The sequence below is a fragment of the Arabidopsis thaliana genome (assembly GCF_000001735.4).
Source record: "Arabidopsis thaliana chromosome 1 sequence".
Taxonomy (NCBI): Eukaryota; Viridiplantae; Streptophyta; class Magnoliopsida; order Brassicales; family Brassicaceae; genus Arabidopsis; species Arabidopsis thaliana.
This window is the reverse complement of record NC_003070.9, coordinates 7142482-7160605: the sequence shown is the minus strand read 5'-3', so window position 1 is coordinate 7160605 and position 18124 is coordinate 7142482. Positions and strand designations below refer to the sequence as shown.

At 36.5% G+C, this 18124-nt stretch overlaps 4 protein-coding genes across 11 annotated transcripts; 1 reads left to right on the top strand and 3 right to left on the bottom strand.

Moving 5' to 3' along the window:
* Positions 1–15: 15 nt before the first annotated feature.
* Positions 16–2780, top strand: ASG5 (Protein kinase superfamily protein). The gene is made up of 6 exons (NM_101916.4): positions 16–683; positions 774–821; positions 912–1066; positions 1160–1349; positions 1450–1841; positions 1924–2780. Exons 1-6 carry the CDS (start codon positions 584–586, stop codon positions 2182–2184), a joined length of 1146 nt encoding a protein of 381 aa, NP_173489.2. The 5' UTR covers positions 16–583; the 3' UTR covers positions 2185–2780.
* AT1G20640 (Plant regulator RWP-RK family protein) lies at positions 2319–6196 on the bottom strand. Of its 3 annotated transcripts, none has more exons than NM_001332454.1 (6): positions 6057–6196; positions 5517–5848; positions 4626–5436; positions 4497–4544; positions 3510–4422; positions 2319–3413 (listed from the first exon to the last, which is right to left on the bottom strand). In NM_001332454.1, the coding sequence occupies exons 3-6, from the start codon at positions 5403–5405 to the stop codon at positions 2620–2622; spliced, it is 2535 nt and encodes an 844-aa protein (NP_001319052.1). In that variant the 5' UTR covers positions 5406–5436; positions 5517–5848; positions 6057–6196; the 3' UTR covers positions 2319–2619. The 3 variants fall into 3 exon arrangements, with proteins under 3 accessions (NP_001319052.1, NP_173488.1, NP_973874.1); NM_202145.1 differs by having other exon boundaries at positions 2388–3413; positions 5777–5848; NM_101915.3 differs by having other exon boundaries at positions 2322–3413; positions 5777–6181.
* Positions 6197–10425: 4229 nt separating this feature from the next.
* CAT1 (catalase 1) lies at positions 10426–13970 on the bottom strand. The gene is made up of 7 exons (NM_101914.4): positions 13780–13970; positions 13097–13193; positions 12546–12823; positions 11591–12367; positions 11411–11500; positions 11253–11320; positions 10426–11150 (listed from the first exon to the last, which is right to left on the bottom strand). The coding sequence occupies exons 1-7, from the start codon at positions 13792–13794 to the stop codon at positions 10997–10999; spliced, it is 1479 nt and encodes a 492-aa protein (NP_564121.1). The 5' UTR covers positions 13795–13970; the 3' UTR covers positions 10426–10996.
* A 95-nt stretch (positions 13971–14065) lies between these two features.
* Positions 14066–17634, bottom strand: CAT3 (catalase 3). 6 transcript variants are annotated; one of them, NM_101913.4, is made up of 7 exons: positions 17450–17634; positions 16303–16399; positions 15870–16147; positions 15001–15777; positions 14826–14915; positions 14565–14726; positions 14066–14472 (listed from the first exon to the last, which is right to left on the bottom strand). In NM_101913.4, the coding sequence occupies exons 1-7, from the start codon at positions 17462–17464 to the stop codon at positions 14413–14415; spliced, it is 1479 nt and encodes a 492-aa protein (NP_564120.1). In that variant the 5' UTR covers positions 17465–17634; the 3' UTR covers positions 14066–14412. The 6 variants fall into 6 exon arrangements, with proteins under 6 accessions (NP_564120.1, NP_001323332.1, NP_973873.1 ...); NM_001332452.1 differs by having other exon boundaries at positions 16501–17473; NM_001035996.1 differs by having other exon boundaries at positions 14129–14451; positions 17450–17539.
* Between the last annotated feature and the right edge of the window lie 490 nt (positions 17635–18124).

Here is an 18124-nt window from a genome sequence, read left to right as displayed (position 1 = left end):
TGGGACCGAGTTGGAAAAGAACAAAACGAAACTCGTCGTCTTCTACCACTTAAATATTTTTCAGTAGCTCCAACTAAAATAAAATAAATGAGAAGAACAAAAATTCAGTTGTTAAAATCAAAGTAGTGTCTCTACCGTGATTTTTATTTTTTTCTATATACTGTTTAAACCTCAGTTTTTTTGTTGTTGTTATAAGATCCTTGTCATTTTTTGTCGTGATTAGATGTAATTTGTATAATTTTAGTAACTCTTCAGTTTTTTTTTGTTTTAAAAATATATTTTCTCTCTCTCTGTCTTCCTGCAATCTATCGCCGGCCGATTCAATAATTTCGCTTTACTCTGCCAAAAAAGTTTGTTCTTTTGTTTTCTGGGATTATCCAAAGAGAAGAAACAGAGGAAATCAATCTCTTTTTTAGTTTCAGACCCTAAATCCTAGGTTTTGAAGTTTTGTTTCTTTAGTAATTTTGTCAGGTTTTGTGTCTGGTGTTGGGATTTTTCGGAGCTTGGTTTCTTGAACCAGCTCCATTTTCTAAAAATTCCTTCTTTAAATCCCCATTGTTGTAAGTCTTAAAGAAAAAAGAAGATGACTTGTTGTTTCTCTTGTTTGAATCCTCGAACCAAGGACATAAGAGTCGACATTGATAACGCTCGATGCAACTCTCGTTACCAAACCGATTCATCAGGTACTTTCATGTCCACAATTCAATAACTTTCATTGTTTTTACCTCAAAAGTTTTCGTTTTTGTTTATAGTATTTTTCTTTGTGGTTTCAGTTCATGGAAGTGATACAACAGGAACAGAGTCGATTTCGGGTATCTTAGGTGAGTCGTGAGTGTTTCTTGATTATGTCCCTTTTATGGTGTCTTTTTAACACATTTTTTGAGAATAATTTCTGTCGGAATTTGGAACAGTAAATGGTAAAGTGAATAGTCCGATACCTGGTGGTGGAGCTCGGAGCTTCACGTTCAAGGAGTTAGCTGCAGCTACAAGAAACTTCCGGGAAGTTAATTTGCTCGGAGAAGGAGGTTTTGGCAGAGTTTATAAGGGACGTTTAGATTCAGGACAAGTCAGATCTCTCTCTCTTCCTCAAGCCCTTTTAAAGAGAAACTCTGTTTTTAATGAGCTTTTGATGTAATTTGATATGATTTGATGAAAACAGGTAGTGGCTATTAAGCAATTGAATCCAGATGGGCTTCAAGGGAACCGAGAGTTTATAGTAGAAGTTCTTATGCTTAGCTTATTGCATCATCCCAATCTCGTTACATTGATCGGTTACTGTACTTCTGGTGATCAAAGACTTCTTGTCTATGAATACATGCCAATGGGAAGCTTAGAAGATCACCTTTTTGGTTAGTTTACTTTTACTCCATTGTTCTTTCAAGTGTTTTGTTGTAACTATCTTAAGAATGTTCAGTTTCAAATGTTGTACTCTTTTGTATGATTTTTCAGATCTTGAGTCTAATCAAGAACCATTAAGCTGGAATACTCGAATGAAAATCGCGGTTGGTGCAGCTCGAGGAATAGAGTATCTTCACTGCACAGCTAACCCGCCAGTGATTTACCGTGATTTGAAATCCGCAAACATATTGTTAGATAAAGAGTTCAGTCCAAAACTCTCGGATTTCGGATTGGCGAAACTCGGTCCAGTTGGTGATCGAACTCATGTATCGACTCGTGTCATGGGAACTTACGGTTACTGTGCTCCTGAATACGCAATGAGCGGGAAATTAACTGTTAAATCGGATATCTACTGCTTCGGTGTAGTGTTGCTTGAGCTGATTACTGGGAGAAAAGCTATTGATTTAGGTCAAAAGCAAGGCGAGCAGAATCTTGTTACTTGGGTAAGAAACTTACTAAATCGATTACAGCGTAATACCTAAAATCCTACTCCAGTTATAACCAAAACTTTTCTTATCTTTGCAGTCACGTCCATACCTCAAGGATCAGAAGAAGTTTGGACATTTAGTGGATCCGTCTCTACGAGGAAAATACCCAAGACGGTGTTTAAACTATGCGATTGCGATTATTGCAATGTGTCTTAATGAAGAAGCTCATTATCGACCGTTCATAGGTGACATAGTTGTGGCACTAGAGTACTTAGCCGCACAGAGCAGATCTCATGAAGCTCGAAACGTCTCATCACCGTCACCAGAGATTTCAAGAACGCCGCGACGAGACTTGTAAAAACTCAAAAACAGCTTTTAAGAATTTCAGTTTGGTGTTGTGTAAAAATGGTTTTTTTTGTTTCTTTCTCAGAAAACAATATATGTTTGGTAAATGTTTCGTTATTAGTCTCTTTTACTTGATGTATATGGCAATTATGGAAACAATTAAAGTTCTTTTATATGTGTATCTACATTTGAAAACCACATTCGAAAGGAATTTCAGAAGAAAAAAACAACAACTTCAATTTCTCAGGAAGATAGGATCTTTACATGTTCTTCTCTTCTTGTCTCTGGTGCGTTTTTAAAAACAAAACCCAAAGCACCTCTCCTAGTAATCTTTCAAAAAAACCAAAGATAAAATTATGAACAATTATAACAGAACACAAAGGTATTACTATCTTTTGTGTCATGTCCTAAAACGCTTCTTTTTCTTTCTTCTTTCTCTGATTTAAGGTCAGTGCCATAAACTGTATTCAGTAGCTGAAGAACGTTCAGGGAAATGATGAGAAGAAGCCTGAAGCAAAAGCTTAATGGTATGACTCGGTGTAGTTCTGCAGACATCTACACACTCTTCTACATCTTCGTCGCAAGTCAACAAAACCCATTCATTGTCTTCGTCTAAGTACTTTAGATCATACCTGCTCATATCCTCTATGCTAAACCGCTTCCCAATCTCCCACAATAGATCTCTTAACCTGCGCGAATTCCGCATCCGTAATCTGATCTTCTCTTCTCCGTAGCTAACTTTAATCCTCAGAAAGTCATCATCTTGAGATGATAACAAGTTGGTGCCTTGAGGGATGTTTTCTAAACTGGAGAGAGTCAAAATTGTCTCGTCAAGACTCGAGCTTTGAAGCTCGATTTCGCTGCTCGTCTTCTTCAATGCACCTCCTACATCAGTTGAAGGAGGATCGGTTGTTGCACCGCTGTTTAGTTGGGTTTCACTGGAGCAACATTGGCTAGAGTTTGAACTGTGACTATACGAGGATACAGGGGACTTTGCAAGCTGCACTGGCGGCGGAGGAGGAGGCGTGGTCTTGGCTTGTTGTGATGGTTCTTGTGACTGTGAGACTAAATTGGGGAAATTTGCATAGAATGAGCCTATGGGAAGAGGACCAGAAACACCTTGAACCGAATCAATCACTCGTTGGATCTTCTGCAGAGAATGTCCCACTTTTTTTATCTTTCTTGAAGGCCATCTTTGTATACCATGCTGTCTGCATATTCTCTTCAAGGTCGTTGGACAAACTGAAAATTTCCAAGACAAGAAAAGGGCAAAAAGAAGAGATCAGTCTCAGGACTTTCCGATAAATTGAATCGAGAAGATAAAAAAATGCTGCTTACCACCGATATTCTTGGCTGCATCTTTCAAGCTCCCAGCGAAATACTGTCGAAGAACATCCAAAGTGATGGTTTTATCTGCTTTTGTACGCTTTTTCTCGGCCATCATACTGAAACCACCACTAGAGAAAGTGCTGCTCTCATTGACATTAGAATCCATGGTGTAGTCAAAACCTCTTTTTAAGCCAAAACCATCATTTGGTTTGTCTCCTCCATCAAATACCAGTCCAAGATTCTGAGGATTACTAGTATTATTACTCCGCTGGATTTCTTCAAGAGAGGCATTCCATGGGGAATTTCCGTGGAGTTCAGATGCGTTTTCTATCTTTGGCGTTACTATCTCTTCCCTCTCTATCACTTCACTCTCTTCTTCTAGTTCTTTGTCTGTAACAGTCCTTAAGCTTCTAGGCACATGAGCCATAATAGTTGAAAGAGCATTCAACATTTTCCTCTGTTCCTCCAGATCATCGCAGTCTTTAGGCAAAAAGAACTCTAAGACGAAATCAGCAGAGCCCGTGTGGATGCACCGCAGGCGAATTGCAACCGCGCCATGTAAACCGTACATATTAGCATGGTGAGAGAGAGGGTACTCTGATTTCTTGTAGTTAGATACATCAGATGAAAAGCAAGGTCCATTGGTCAAGAAGGCTTGACCTGCAACTCCTTGGCCTTTCAAGAGGTGATGCTCAGAGCAAGCTTCATGGAACTCACGAACTGTTGGATCACCAACGTAGCAAGCATCATCAATGGTTGATACGCAATGGATGTAGTTCTCATCGTTGTGACGGCACCCGCTTTTGTTTTGCTGTTGACAAGAAACCCATGTCTGAGCTAAAGGTAGTTTATGAGTCTCACAAGCACATCTCAAGAGGTTTCGGATTTCAGGTAAGGCAGCTTTGTAGGATAAGTCACATCCCTGAATAAAGAAGAAACAATCTTGTTTATACCCAAAAGCTGAACATAAGGAACTCATGTAGTTTCTTTGATTACCTTTAGAGAAGGTGGAATCGGAAGCTCGGTGCTCCTAAGATCAACTGCCTGCAAAAAGGAAACACATTCATCACTCTCAGAAAACCATTTCTATAGCAAAAGCTGAAAGCTTTAGAGAAGAACACAAACCTGAAGTGCTCTGCAAATGCTTTCAAGCTCAGGTCTTAGTTTAACCATCTCAGTGGTCATTACAACCTCAATAACACCCAAGCAAATCTTACTACCTTGTTCAAACACCGGAATCGCCAGCGTTCCACGGACATCGCAGTCCTGAGCATGGTGTACTCTCGGATACTCCTCGCTCTTGAAAAACCTAACATCAGGAGTCCATTCAGGAAGCTTCCCCAAGAAAACCCTCCCAGGCAAACCAGCTAAAGCCTTGGAATCATCTTGCTCAGCAGAGAAGTGATAATTCACAGAGATCTCTCTATAGTTTGCAAGTCTTTGACACAACGGATCATGGCTAAAAGGTTGTTCCTTTGTGGTCAAAACTCGCTTACCGCCTCTATTAACCGGAACCCATAACTGAATAAGTGAGCCTCTCGCTGTTGTGTAATCTTTAATGTGTTCAACTGCTTGAACCAACCTCTCAGTAACCGAAGAACCACCACCTCCTGGTCCAATCCACCATCGTTTGTTCCATTGAAACTCATCAAGACTAGATCTTTCTACACAATCCTGACCATACATCTGAGATACAACTCCTGATGTGCAAAGAGCTGATGTATCTTGAGTTGGAGACCACATGAAGGAAGTTGGATCAAAAGGGCTAACAGAAGAAGTTGAAGGAGCTATGTTAAGAAACTCAGATCCATCTGTAGTCTCTAACCAACAACCATCTAGTAACAATCCATCCATGAAGTCAGCGTCCATAACCACGTTCTCAGATTGAAGGAAACTATCTTCCATGGATATATCTCCAAAATCAATGAAGCAACATCTGCAAATGCGAAGCACCCATTTTCAAAAACAAACAAACAGAAGGTCGTGATAGGACTAATGTGTATAGAATTCACCAACCGATAAAGTAGGAAATTGAAGGGCCCAAATCAAAACTTAACACGAATCAAGCACAAATCTTGTCTAAATCTAATTCATGAAGACAAAATGAAACAATCCAAAGTAGACACACAAAAACAAAAACTTTTTGTTTGAATCCTTCAAGCTGGTCAAACAATATGGCTCAATGAAACACAAAAAAAAACGAACTTTGAACTAATCAGCTTCGTTTACAATGAAAAATCAAACCCTTAAAAGAGAAACTAGATGGAAAAACTCACAAGTCAGAGAGAGATTCTCAAAGATTCCTTCCTCAAGTGGGTTTTTAAATTTCCTCTGTTGCAATTTGTTGTCTGAGATAGAAGGAACAGATATGAAAAGAAACCCAAATCTCAAAACCAAAAGAAACAAGGAAAAGAAGAAAGCTTTAAAGATGTCTGATGGGGGTTATGTGGTACTACTTCTTCACGGAAGATGAAAACAAAAAAAGATGAAATTTTTAAAATGAAAATTTTGTGGATCGTTATCTCATTTATGCATCGGGACATGGCGAGACCTTACTATGAATTTTGTTTTCATATAGTATCACATTACTCTCTCTCTCTCTTCCAGGCTGCTTGGGTTTTTTTGACTGGAGGAGAGATAGAAGATTCCTCCACTTTCCAGAGAGAGAGAATACAGACACAGAGGGAATAAACAAATGACCAACAACATGTCTCCCTGCAGTGAATTTCTATTTATGTAAAAAAGTCAAAACCTTTTTTTTTTTGTTTTGTTATAGCAAATAGAATTTCACCAATAATCACATTTTGACTTTTTTACATAAATAGAAAATTCACAAGAATTTTAAACTATATGTAAATAAAAAGAATTTGGAATATCTCATTTGACAATTGTTAACCAGAATTTTAAACTATATGACTGAAATATTAAGATAAAAAAAGAAATAGTAAAAGCATTTTTTTTCTTTAATATTAAGATTTTTTTCTAAGCTGACTAAAGATTAAATACTTTGTTGTTTAATACAATCAGTGGTAGAATAAGATCCTAATTTAGTTTTTGAAAAAATCAAATATAATGGCTGTACGTATCTTTAAAATATACCAAATATCTGATTTCGCCAATTTGTTCAAAAGCTTATTGAATTTGGAGACTGATTCTTCAACATTTTATTATGCTGGTGATGACCAAAGCGAATCGTTTTCGATTTTTAGACGCTTTGTTGCTGTTTGAGGATAAGTTAATAATTATTCATGTCCTACAATTGTCAATTTTGTTACATGTTGTTATAATCTTTTTATAATTATGAAAAATTAAAGAATCTTTAAAGGCCACTATTATACTCTTTATAGCCTATAGGCTTATTTGGAGAAGTTATAGAGTAAATAAAAATAAACGAGTGGGGGAGTAGGTTCTTCCCTCAATTTGATCAGAAAAAATATATTAATCTACTCAAATTGACAATATAAAGTAGTTCAGTGAAACAAAAGTTTCTATTTAGTGGAGGGTATTGTGTAACCAATACCATCTTCTGCTCGTGAATAGATTCCACCGCTAACGAATAAAAGAAATATTTATTTGGTTAGGCAAAACCATTGATTATTAATATACTTTCGTTTTAAAAGTTTTATGATAGTTCGAACCGAGTTCTCACAAAAATGAAGGATGTTTTCATTGTTTGAGCTAGAACAATTCATCAAAATATGTTTTCAACAATCAACATATACGTTTCTAATTAGTAACCACATAGTAAGAAATGAATGAATTTTGTGGATTTGTGGAACGGTTTAATCGATGTGGAAAATGTTTTTCTAAGAAAGGTTGTGGAAAGCGGTTCAATTATGCTTTATTATGTTTCCATGTTTTTTTTTGCTATAATCATTTGTATAGGTCAATAACTTTTGACTGTAAATCTAATCTGTTTTTATTTTATTTTATAAAATATTTACATTTTTAACAAAAAAAAAAGAAGCGGTTTAATTATTGGAGTCATTCCAAAAACATTCAAATGCTCAAAAAAAGAGAAAAGGACTTGTAAAAAAAAATCAAATTTAAGAAAAGATTTGGTTGTGATCAAGTCAAGTTATATAAGAGATTATTCATGGTCTGGTTATAATATGGTACAACAAACTGAGAAGGGAGAAAAGACAAACTGAATGATGCTTTAAAAAAGGGGTATGATAGTTTTCAGGAGGGGAGTTAGATTGGACGAACAAATGTGAAATCCACATTTACGAGTGAGTGAGAGGATGATTTTATAAAAATTTACATAATTCGTATTCGGTAGGGTTTCATGATTATTAGTTTGGATCACGTTAGTTGTAGGACAAAATAGCTTTTGGCGGATGGGATATATATAACATGAATAAGTACTCTAGTGTTCTAGTCTAGTATCTCATATGAAAATATTTTTTTTTGTACGTAACGGAAACGAAACGAAACGTAACATAACAGAGAACAGAACGTAAATTAAGTTTATTCATACAAATTTAATTATACGTAACAAGGAATATGTTTATACTCGCAAGTGTTTCAATCTACGTTCACAGGAAGCGCAAAGCTAAAAAGACGAAACAAGTGGTGCATGACTGCGTTTCCTCCACTTAGGTTTTGTCTAACGTATTCTCTAATTAGGTACACTCCACATAATATTTACTCATGACTTCACATTTTCAATCACATTCATTTATCCCTTTTTTTTGCCAGTAGTAAGTGTGTCACACTGTACATTGTTTTATTCCGGTCCTACTATAAAAGAAGTTGGATTTTGATCTTCAAAATGGATTTTTACTTTTTATTTATATAGGTCCAAACTTAAACATGGATTTTTATTTTTATTTTTATATAGGTCAAAACTTAAACATGGATTTTTATATAATTGTATAATTAGTGGACTACCGAAATGCTAGAGTTTTTTTTGTAAAGAGTTATTTATTTTATTTGAAATATTTATTTAATCAGTGAAAAATTACTTAACAAAATTTAACATTTTACCAAGGATAAAGCTAATGACCAACTTTTTCGTCTAATATTCAAATTAGAAAAATATTCAGAATTCATCATATATGACACGTAGTTAAGATCTAAATATCATCTTTTAGTTTTAAATATGGTCAACTTGGTTCTCTAATTGACTGAATTATATAGTGCTTTCTAAATAAAATAAAAAGATATTTATTTGAGAATGAATTGAAGATGATGATATATATTAGTCAGCATTAAAAAGTTTTCGTTAGGTCACTCATATGGGCTGTTGGGAGTTTTATATATTTTGATGAAACAAAATGCAACACTCCTCCCATACGTAATATTTTCCTTCATTGTGAAGAACTCTGGACAAAAAGACGATCACAAAATTAACTATCTTTCGTTTTTTTTGTTTCTCTGTGGAAGAGACCTCTTTATATAACTTCTAATCTTCGATCAGGTTTGTATGTACGAAGTGTCCGGTTAGAATTTAGATTTTAGATTTTTGACTCTAACTAAATTTAGTGGCTTATTTGAATAAAATCGAAGTTAGGGTGATTTTGGATGGCTTAGATAAACGCTTAGACATCTGAAATTTAAAACATAAGATCTTATGTTCAAGTTTAGCAACCCCATGTTGAAATGTGTATAAATCACATCAATATTTAACATATGGTATAAAGGCGTTGAACTAATTACTGATCCCGTCATGTATAGTGGAGTGTGATTTGTTTGTTGAACTTCATAGGATAATAGAAAAACAAACAATATATACAAAATTAACTGTGGATTACAAATAATTGTGTTCATATATCTTATCCACTTATATAAACTAGATACCATGATACTTGAGCTTAAATAATTGATCACATCCGCCGAACACAAATCATGGTCACATCCACATGAATTCTTTCATTACTTTTGTTTGAGATTTAAGTCCCAACGGGTAAATTGGAATCTTGCACTACTTTAATTGTATATAGTTTATTGCCTAAACAGCCAATAATCAGTTTCACAAACAAATAAAATATAACTAAAAACACTCCAATAATCAGAAAGAAACCAATAGAACTGCAAGGAAAACAAACTTTTTTGAGTAACCAATGAATTTTTAAACTTTGCAAATACAAAAGAAGATTCTGATTACACAATTTTAAATTATGATCCGGGCAAATAGAATCTCTTTTCATAGGGCTTTGAAACGTATAAAAAATGATTAATAGTTGGACATTGATAATAGAGATCCCTTAATATAATACACAAAAAATGAGTCCTTAATTGCAAAACAAAATTAGTATAAGGTTGGCCGAATCATTAACTTCCACGTCAAATAATTGTGATAATTTTTGCACGTCTTGGTTAGGTATAAAACCTATATACCTTATTTTTGGGGTACGGAGACGATATTATTTATGTTGAGTACATTTGTTGGTAGACCTAGACGTAGGTCCACGAAATTATACTCTTGCATTATACACCTCAAAACTTAGATATTTACATAATTACATTTTATCGTTTAGTATAGTGCTTAAGTTCCGTCACATGCAATCAAAGTAAAGTCTTCTTGATTTCGTCATCAAGATATTGACTTTTCCTAAATGGATCCGAGATCTTGTTAACGACAACCAAAACACGTTAAATTTGTTATTGTTTTTCGTTAAACTGCAAAGTTATGAATTTTAAATGTATAAAATCCTGGACCATTAGCAAACACAGTTCACTATACCATTTCATTGGATAAATAATCTCTTAAGATGCGTAACTTCGATCTAAAATCTTCGCACACTACCACTTAACAAGTTGTAAAAAAAAATATGAGACTGAAAAATACATGAGAAAAGGATATTATTGGTGATTAAGTTTGATGTGGCTCCATGTGTCTAATTTCTGATTTGCGCTGAGGTTCTCTTTAAGAAAAGAAACTACTGGCTGAGAGACATCAGATTAATCAGACTGTATTAGCTGATTAAAAGTTAAGCGCAACAAAGTATAAGCATAATTAAAATTGGTCTGCTCTCATTATTCTTTTTGCATTTCCACTAGCAGCGGAATAATCAAATACTCCACCCCCACTTACATGTAAATTATAAATTATGAATGCGATGTAGCATCATAACGATTGACCAATTAAAAGGTCTGACGTGATGAGTGATGACTATGCCAATTTATCAAAATATGGACAGACATAAAACTTTTTTATCAAGATCGTGCGTCTGACATTAGACCCCAATAAAATTCCAACTATAAGCTCACGTCATAGATGCAGAAGATTAAAATACAAATAAAAATCCATTTTTAAAGTAGAACCAAATGGATGATAGTGATACTTGTTTACTAAGCTATATTAGTCATAGCTTTTTATTTATTTGCCTTAGAAAATAATCGTTAATATTTTGAAAAGAAGATTACAAACAGGAACTAGTACCCTTCTTTAAGCGTTTCATTGTCAATAAACGAGATTACTTAGAAACCAAACCGTAAGAGGAGCATATTGAGTTTATAGGATTTCACTTAGTCTTTAGAGATGATATCATTCAGAAGTTTGGCCTCACGTTAAGACGAGTTGCTAGTTTCTGTCCCAGAGATTTGTCTGCCTGAGACCAGTAAGAGATCCAAATGCTGCGGATTTCGTGCGTGACACGAGGCTCCGAAAGCGCTTCAACAAAACGCTTCACGAATCGTTCTTGCCTATTGGTACAAAACAAAAGACCATTAGAATGAATTATGACATTTGTGGTTCATGTGTAATTGTTGATTTTGCAATGTGGTTTTTGAGTTTTTAGTGTTTACCTGTCTGAATCCCAGGACCGGTATCTCTCCCCTGGTTGCTTGAAGTTGTTCTCCTTCCCGATGAAGCACTGTGATATAAAGATGACATTTGAGTTTTAACTATGACTTATGAGGATAAAACTTGTGATCAAAAATTAATGTATGTAGAGGACTCTGACCTTCTCACGATTTCCAGAGCAGACAATAGGAGTTGTAGGGTATTTTTCGGCATGGCGAACTGGATCCAACCTTGAAGGGAAGTAATTGACCTGGAATTGGAAAGCAACAAATTCACTTCATATAAATGTGATTGCGAATTTAAGTATCTGGGAGTTTCTAGAGCCGAGAGATAAGATTACCTCCTCATCCCTGTGCATGAAGTTCATAAAACCATCATGGTGATTGTTGTGGTGAGCACATTTAGGGGCATTAACAGGTAGTTGCAGATAGTTTGGTCCAAGACGGTGTCTCTGACTATCAGCGTAGGAGAAGATCCGGGTCTGGAGTAGCTTATCATCTGAATAGTGGATGCCTGGAACCACAAGAGCAGGACAGAATGCAATCTGTTCGTTCTCATTAAAGAAGTTGTCGATGTTTTTGTTCAAGACCAAGCGACCAACAGGTTGTAAAGGCAAGATATCTTCAGGCCAGATCTTTGTGACATCAAGCGGATCGAAGTCAAATTTGTCTTCATGGGCAGGATCCATCACCTGAACGAAGAGATTCCACTGCGGATAGTTCCCGGCTGCGATCGAGTCATAGAGATCTTTGGTGGCATGGCTGTGATTGGCTCCTCCAACTCTGATAGCTTCCTCATCCGACAGGCATTTGATCCCACAAGTCGGCTTCCAGTGGAATTTCACATAGTGAGCTTTTCCAGCTTTGTTGATTAGCATGTAAGTGTTGACCCCAGCGCCTTCCATGTGCCTGTAGTCCTGTGGGATACCGAGATCATCAAAGAGAAATGAAAACATGTGCAAACTCTCTGGGTGGTGGGAGAAGAAGTCCAGTATCCTCCAGTTCTCCTGAATGTGAGACTTGGGATTCGGTTTCAATGCATGGACCATGTCAGGGAATTTCATTCCATCACGGACGAAGAATACAGGGAAGTTGTTCCCAACAAGATCAAAGTTCCCCTGAGTTTGCAAACAGAGGGTAAGAGGAATCATCAGTATAGTATGATATGATTTGCAAGTAATCATATAGGTGGTGAAACGAAATAGATAAGCAAATAAACGTTTGAATATCAGCAAACACATCGATATCGGTTATAGAAAATAGAGAGACAATGGAAGGATAAGACAAAAAGCTAACCTCTCTGGTGTAAAACTTAACAGCAAAACCACGGGGATCTCTGAGAGTCTCGGGACTGCCACGCTCATGGATGACAGTTGAGAAACGAACGATAACAGGAGTCTGAACACCAGGTCCTCGAAGAAAATCAGCAGAAGTAAGTTGGGTAATGTCATGAGTGACTTCAAAGAAACCCTTAGCACTGGCTCCCCTGGCATGAACAACCCTCTCAGGAATCCGCTCCCTGTCAAAGTTAGCGAGTTTCTCAAGCAGATGATAGTCCTCCAGAAGGATTGGACCTGACAATATATAAAACCATCGCTTAACATATCTAAAAATCCAAGCAACTGAGACAGAATCAACATTGAGGAATTATATCAGATTTGGCATAAAACTGAAGGAAGAAATGTGATTTACGCAAGTCCACAACAAAAACACTAATGACATTATTATCCAAACGTTTATAAAATTATTTGGCTTCCACTACTCTAGCTTTAAGGGCATTTCTAACAACCACTGGTTCAACATATTTGTTATAATTTGTATTCAAGAGATAAGAAAGAGAAACGGACCTCGAGTTCCGACAGTCAAAGAAGAGTTGTTGTTCCAGACAGGAGCACCCGAGTTTGTAGTGAAGAAAGGGGAATCATGAGCGCTTGAAGGACGAACCTGCACACCAACAAATAAATTCAGAAGAACTGGATCACAAAAAAATTAACCAAATTTCCATAGATTGGAGAAACGTCTATGACAAATAATGATACATTGATACTTGATACATAACAATTCCACATAAGTATATATGATCAATTAAAAAAATACGATACAAGCAACAATGATATTCACAATTGAACACAGTGATTAAAATAACTTTAAAAAAATCGTAAAGAAACCTTAAAACATGTACAACGATATTGACAGATCACGTCAGCCTTAAGACTTGTGTATTAGAACATGAGCATGAGCATGAGCATGTTGACAAATAAACAATCAATAGACGGAAAAACATGTTGAATTTTCCAGTGGAATCTTCAACGCATGCAAATCGAAACCCAATCTCCACTATATAATAAAGAAATCGATTCACACAAAAAAACCTCAACAAGTCGAACAATCACCCCAATTTTGCATCATTTTAACCGAGAGAGAGAGATCATTCATACACTTTGGATTCAACACGAAATCACACCAAATCGATACGAAATCAAGTAAGGTAAAATCACAGATTACAAAAAAAGAGAATCAATCGATGTACCCTGTATGGATCCATGATGCTTGAAGACAATTTTGATCCGAATTTTTCTTCTTTTGCGATTTTTAGGTGAGACTGTGTGTATCTCGCAAATCGGCGTGTGTCTGCACTGTTGTCGATTTTTTTTTTATAGCGAGAGCCAAAATATCTTATTTTAGCTCAACACCAAAACACGTATGTGTTTTGTCTTTGTTAATCCTTATCCAAATGATAATCCTCGTATTAATAGTCAAACTAATTACGTGTGGATGATATCGTCTTTGATTTCGCCAGATACTATACCATAATTAGACAATTGTTGATCCATTTCAGGATTCTCCTTAAAATAATACATGTTCAATTACGGTATCTTCTCTTTTTTTTCCTGAATTAATAATATGTATAACGACCACCATAAATCTTAGAAATTGTTTACTGCTTCAAGAAACATTGATTTATTGTAAAAAGAGATTACAAAGACAGTGAGAGTAGAAAGGAAGGAAACATGAGTTTTTGGGATTACAAGCATTATTATTATATAGACAAGAAACAACAACACATGTGATTATCTTTTTGACGGATTTAACGACCAAGCGATGATAGATCGATGAGATTGATTGTACCTCACATAGACTGAGCTTATATGGAGATTGGCCTCTAGATGCTTGGCCTCACGTTCAGACGGCTTGCAAGTTTCTGTCCCAAGGATCGATCAGCCTGAGAGATACAGAGAGATAAATAATGTTTTAGTTTGCTGAAACTTGGTAAAAAGGACGTAGAAATTTGACCGAGTGTTTTTTTGTTCTGACCTGAGACCAGTAAGAGATCCAGATGCCGCGGATCTCGTGGGTGAGACGTGGCTCCGATAGAATCTCCACCCATCTCTTAACAAACCTGTCTTGCCTGTCTGGTGCCCATGATCTGTACCTGTCTCCAGCCTGTTTGAAGTTGTTCTCTTTCTTGATGACGCACTGCAACATTAGCAATTAAAAGGTTTTCTTAGCACCAATATTCTAATAAACTTGAGTTTAGGATTTGAAGATTTAGAGAAGGCATGGCAGGAATCGGACCTTTGTTCGAATTCCAGTGTAGGAGTTTGTAGGGGTGGGAACTTTCTCAGCGCAGCGGACAGGATCAAACTTTGAGGGGTAGTAATTGATCTGTAAAAAGTACAAACCAAATGAGAATTTTGATTCCAAGTAAAAAGACTAACAATGGTAGCTCAAGTGGTGTACTAAGACGTACCTCCTCATCTCTGTGCATGAAGTTCATAAAACCTTCATGGTGATTGTTGTGGTGAGCACATTTGGGAGCATTGACTGGAAGCTGCAAATAATTCGGTCCAAGGCGATGTCTCTGAGTGTCACCATAAGCAAAGATCCTACACTGGAGCAGCTTGTCGTCTGAGTAGTAGATTCCAGGAACCACAAGACCCGGGTTGAACGCAAGCTGCTCAGTTTCATTGAAGAAATTGTCAATGGTCCTGTTCAGAACCAAGCGACCAACCGGTTGCAGAGGCAAAATATCCTCAGGCCAGATCTTGGTCACATCAAGTGGGTCAAAGTCAAACTTATCCTCATCTGCAGGATCCATGGTCTGGATGAAAAGTTTCCACTCGGGGTAGTTGCCAGATGCAATGGCATCGTGGAGATCCTTAGTGGCGTGGCTGTGATTGGCTCCTCCAACAACCTTGGCCTCTTCATCAGTCAGATTCTTGATCCCACAAGTTGGTTTCCAGTGGAACTTCACAAAGAGAACTTTTCCAGATTTGGCAATAAGAGTGTAGGTGTGGACACCGAAACCCTCCATGTGCCTGTAATCTTGTGGAATACCAACATCATCAAACATCCAGCACCATGTGAGCAAACTCTCAGGCAAGTGGGACATGTAGTCCAGAATCCTCCAGTACTCTTGGATGTTTGTTTTCGGGTTAGGTTTCAACGCGTGGACAACATCCGGGAACTGAATCCCATCACGGATGAAGAACACCGGAGTGTTGTTCCCAACAAGATCAAAGTTTCCCTGATCATAACAGTAACAAGACAAAAATCAGTCCTGATTCTAAAGAAGCTAAAAGACGATTAAAAATGGAAACTTTGAATCTTTTCTTATACCTCTCTGGTGTAAAACTTGACAGCAAAACCACGAATATCCCTCATGGTTTCAGGACTGGCACGTTCGTGGACAACGGTGGAGAAACGGACAATAACCGGAGTTTGAACACCAGGGGCTCTGAGAAAATCAGCACAAGTGAGGTTTGAAATGTCATGGGTGACTTCAAAGAAACCCTTAGCACTGATTCCTCTAGCATGAACCACTCTCTCAGGGATCCTCTCTCTGGTGAAATTAGCAACCTTCTCGATCAAATGATAATCCTCAAGAAGAACCGGACCTGCCCATTACGAAGTAACACATGTTAAAAATAATCACATCACGCTTCACGAACAAGATCTCAGCTTAGACTCTATATCTCAGTTTTATCTCTTTCATAAATCCAACAAGTTCCGATTCTTATTGATAGACTCTTGAAATTCAGGGTTACGATACCTCTTTCTCCGATGGTGAGGGAAGAGATGTTGTTGGAGACTGGAGCACCACCGTTTGTGGTGTAGAATGGGGCGTTGTACGCGCTTGAAGGACGATACTGCAATCACCATTATACGATCGATTATCAACAAAATCCAGGAAGAAATTTGGTCAACAATCAAACGGAATCGACAAGAACAATCCACAAAATTTTACTACCAACTGATTGATTTGATAAAAAGCCCTAATTTTTTGTCGTAACCCGAAACATATCAAAACCCGTTTCCTGATCGGATCCGGGTGGTCCATCCCGACACGAGTAGTCTTCCGACCATTATTTGCCAAAAAGGCTTTAGATTTGATGACGCAAACAGTAACATGTCGGAGAGTAGGGTTGTAGATAAATTTCATTTTATCCACTAATATTTATTCGATTATTACACTTTTAAGTGACTTCCGTATATTCAAGCCTTTTGTTCGATGGATCTACATAATAATTTTTTATTTTTTTTTCGTCGGTGAGATAATTTTTTTGTATGTGAAAAAAAAATACACTTGTATTGATAGATCGACCGACAATGGTTTGATTAACCGAATGTTGTAAAAAAAGATTTATCATATGTATAGATCTAACTGATCGGTTATTTAATTTGATTAATCAAACGTGTAGATTTGATTACTCAGGTGTTTAGTAGATCTGATCAATCATTTTGTTGATGATTACTTAATCTGATTTGGCTGATATCACTAAAATAATATACGGTCGGACGTCTAAACAATCGATTATATCATTTGAACGTCCGATTTTTAGAACACATGTGTGTAATAATAATAAAAAAAAAAACAACAACAAAATAACTTCTAATCTAAGGAAAAAAACAACAAAAACCACATGTGGCGTGTCTTTCTCACGCAGTGGTTAAACGTTTTAATTAAAGATAGCCAGCCAAAACAGAAATCAACATCATCAACTTAGGTTCAAGCGATCACAGAATTTAAGTAAGTTTTTGAGCATAAAAAGTATTTTGACCCTTAAGATTTAAGAACATCAATCCAATTAAAAAATAGTTTAGAAAACGAGCATATATAGTTGAACCTAATTCTAATTAAGATACACATACACCACACAAAAACAAAGAAAAAGTAAGAAGAATATGATCGAAGATACCTTGTAAGGATCCATGGTGATGATAGAAGGTTGATGATCCCCCAAATAGGCTTTTGAGGATTTTGGTTTAGTGAGAGTGTTGAGATCCTATGTGAAAGTATATATAGTGAAACAGCGTGTGTTATGCACAATAATGGATTCCCGAAGTGGAAGGGTACATTTGTCCTTTCGAGATCAATTTCTCGATACAGTAAAAATGGGCCATTGTTGTTTACTTTTCCTTGGTGTTAAAACAATAATGTAGTGCCCCCACTTAGATATTTTTTTGCTAGGTTTTGGCTCCAACCCAAGAAAAATTCGTTCGGTGACTAATAATAATCGCTGACCCCGACAAGTCAGCATTGCTCGTTGTTGTGCTGTGCTTCTCAAGAGATAAAAAAAAGATACAATATCTTTTGAAAATCAATTATTGTGCTGATAACAAAAGAAAAATAAATCATAAAGTCTAAAAACAAAACTCTAATGGATGCTCCAAAAAAAGAAATGATCTAAAAAATAATTCTAGAAATGATTTTTCTCTTAAAACTTCCATTCACTTTCCAAGTTGTTTATTTCCGTATTTGGATCTTATTACTAATATGAGTTCATCTATAGTAAAGTCTGCTGATATACATGTTCGATCTTATCGCATAGAAACTCGTGTCAGACACGAGGTGGAACTGTAGATCTGAGGTT

Bases quoted from the DNA above. Each gene is read 5' to 3' on its own strand.
- ASG5 (NM_101916.4), top strand. From the start codon at position 584: ATGACTTGTTGTTTCTCTTGTTTGAATCCTCGAACCAAGGACATAAGA. The intron at 684-773 runs GTACTTTCATGT...TTGTGGTTTCAG, and splicing joins TTACCAAACCGATTCATCAG to TTCATGGAAGTGATACAACA. The intron at 1,067-1,159 runs GTCAGATCTCTC...TGATGAAAACAG, and splicing joins GACGTTTAGATTCAGGACAA to GTAGTGGCTATTAAGCAATT.
- CAT3 (NM_001332452.1), bottom strand. From the start codon at position 16,692: ATGAAATTTATCTACAACCCTACTCTCCGACATGTTACTGTTTGCGTC. The intron at 16,400-16,500 runs GTAGTAAAATTT...TGGTGATTGCAG, and splicing joins TTTATCAAATCAATCAGTTG to TATCGTCCTTCAAGCGCGTA. The intron at 14,916-15,000 runs GTACGTCTTAGT...TACTTTTTACAG, and splicing joins TCATGCACAGAGATGAGGAG to ATCAATTACTACCCCTCAAA.
- CAT1 (NM_101914.4), bottom strand. The intron at 12,368-12,545 runs GTTAGCTTTTTG...TTGCAAACTCAG, and splicing joins TTAAGTTTTACACCAGAGAG to GGGAACTTTGATCTTGTTGG. The intron at 11,321-11,410 runs GTCAGAGTCCTC...TTTATATCACAG, and splicing joins GCTCTGGAAATCGTGAGAAG to TGCTTCATCGGGAAGGAGAA.
- AT1G20640 (NM_001332454.1), bottom strand. From the start codon at position 5,405: ATGGAAGATAGTTTCCTTCAATCTGAGAACGTGGTTATGGACGCTGAC. The intron at 4,545-4,625 runs GTTTGTGTTCTT...TCCTTTTTGCAG, and splicing joins GCATTTGCAGAGCACTTCAG to GCAGTTGATCTTAGGAGCAC. The intron at 4,423-4,496 runs GTAATCAAAGAA...TTCTTTATTCAG, and splicing joins CGATTCCACCTTCTCTAAAG to GGATGTGACTTATCCTACAA.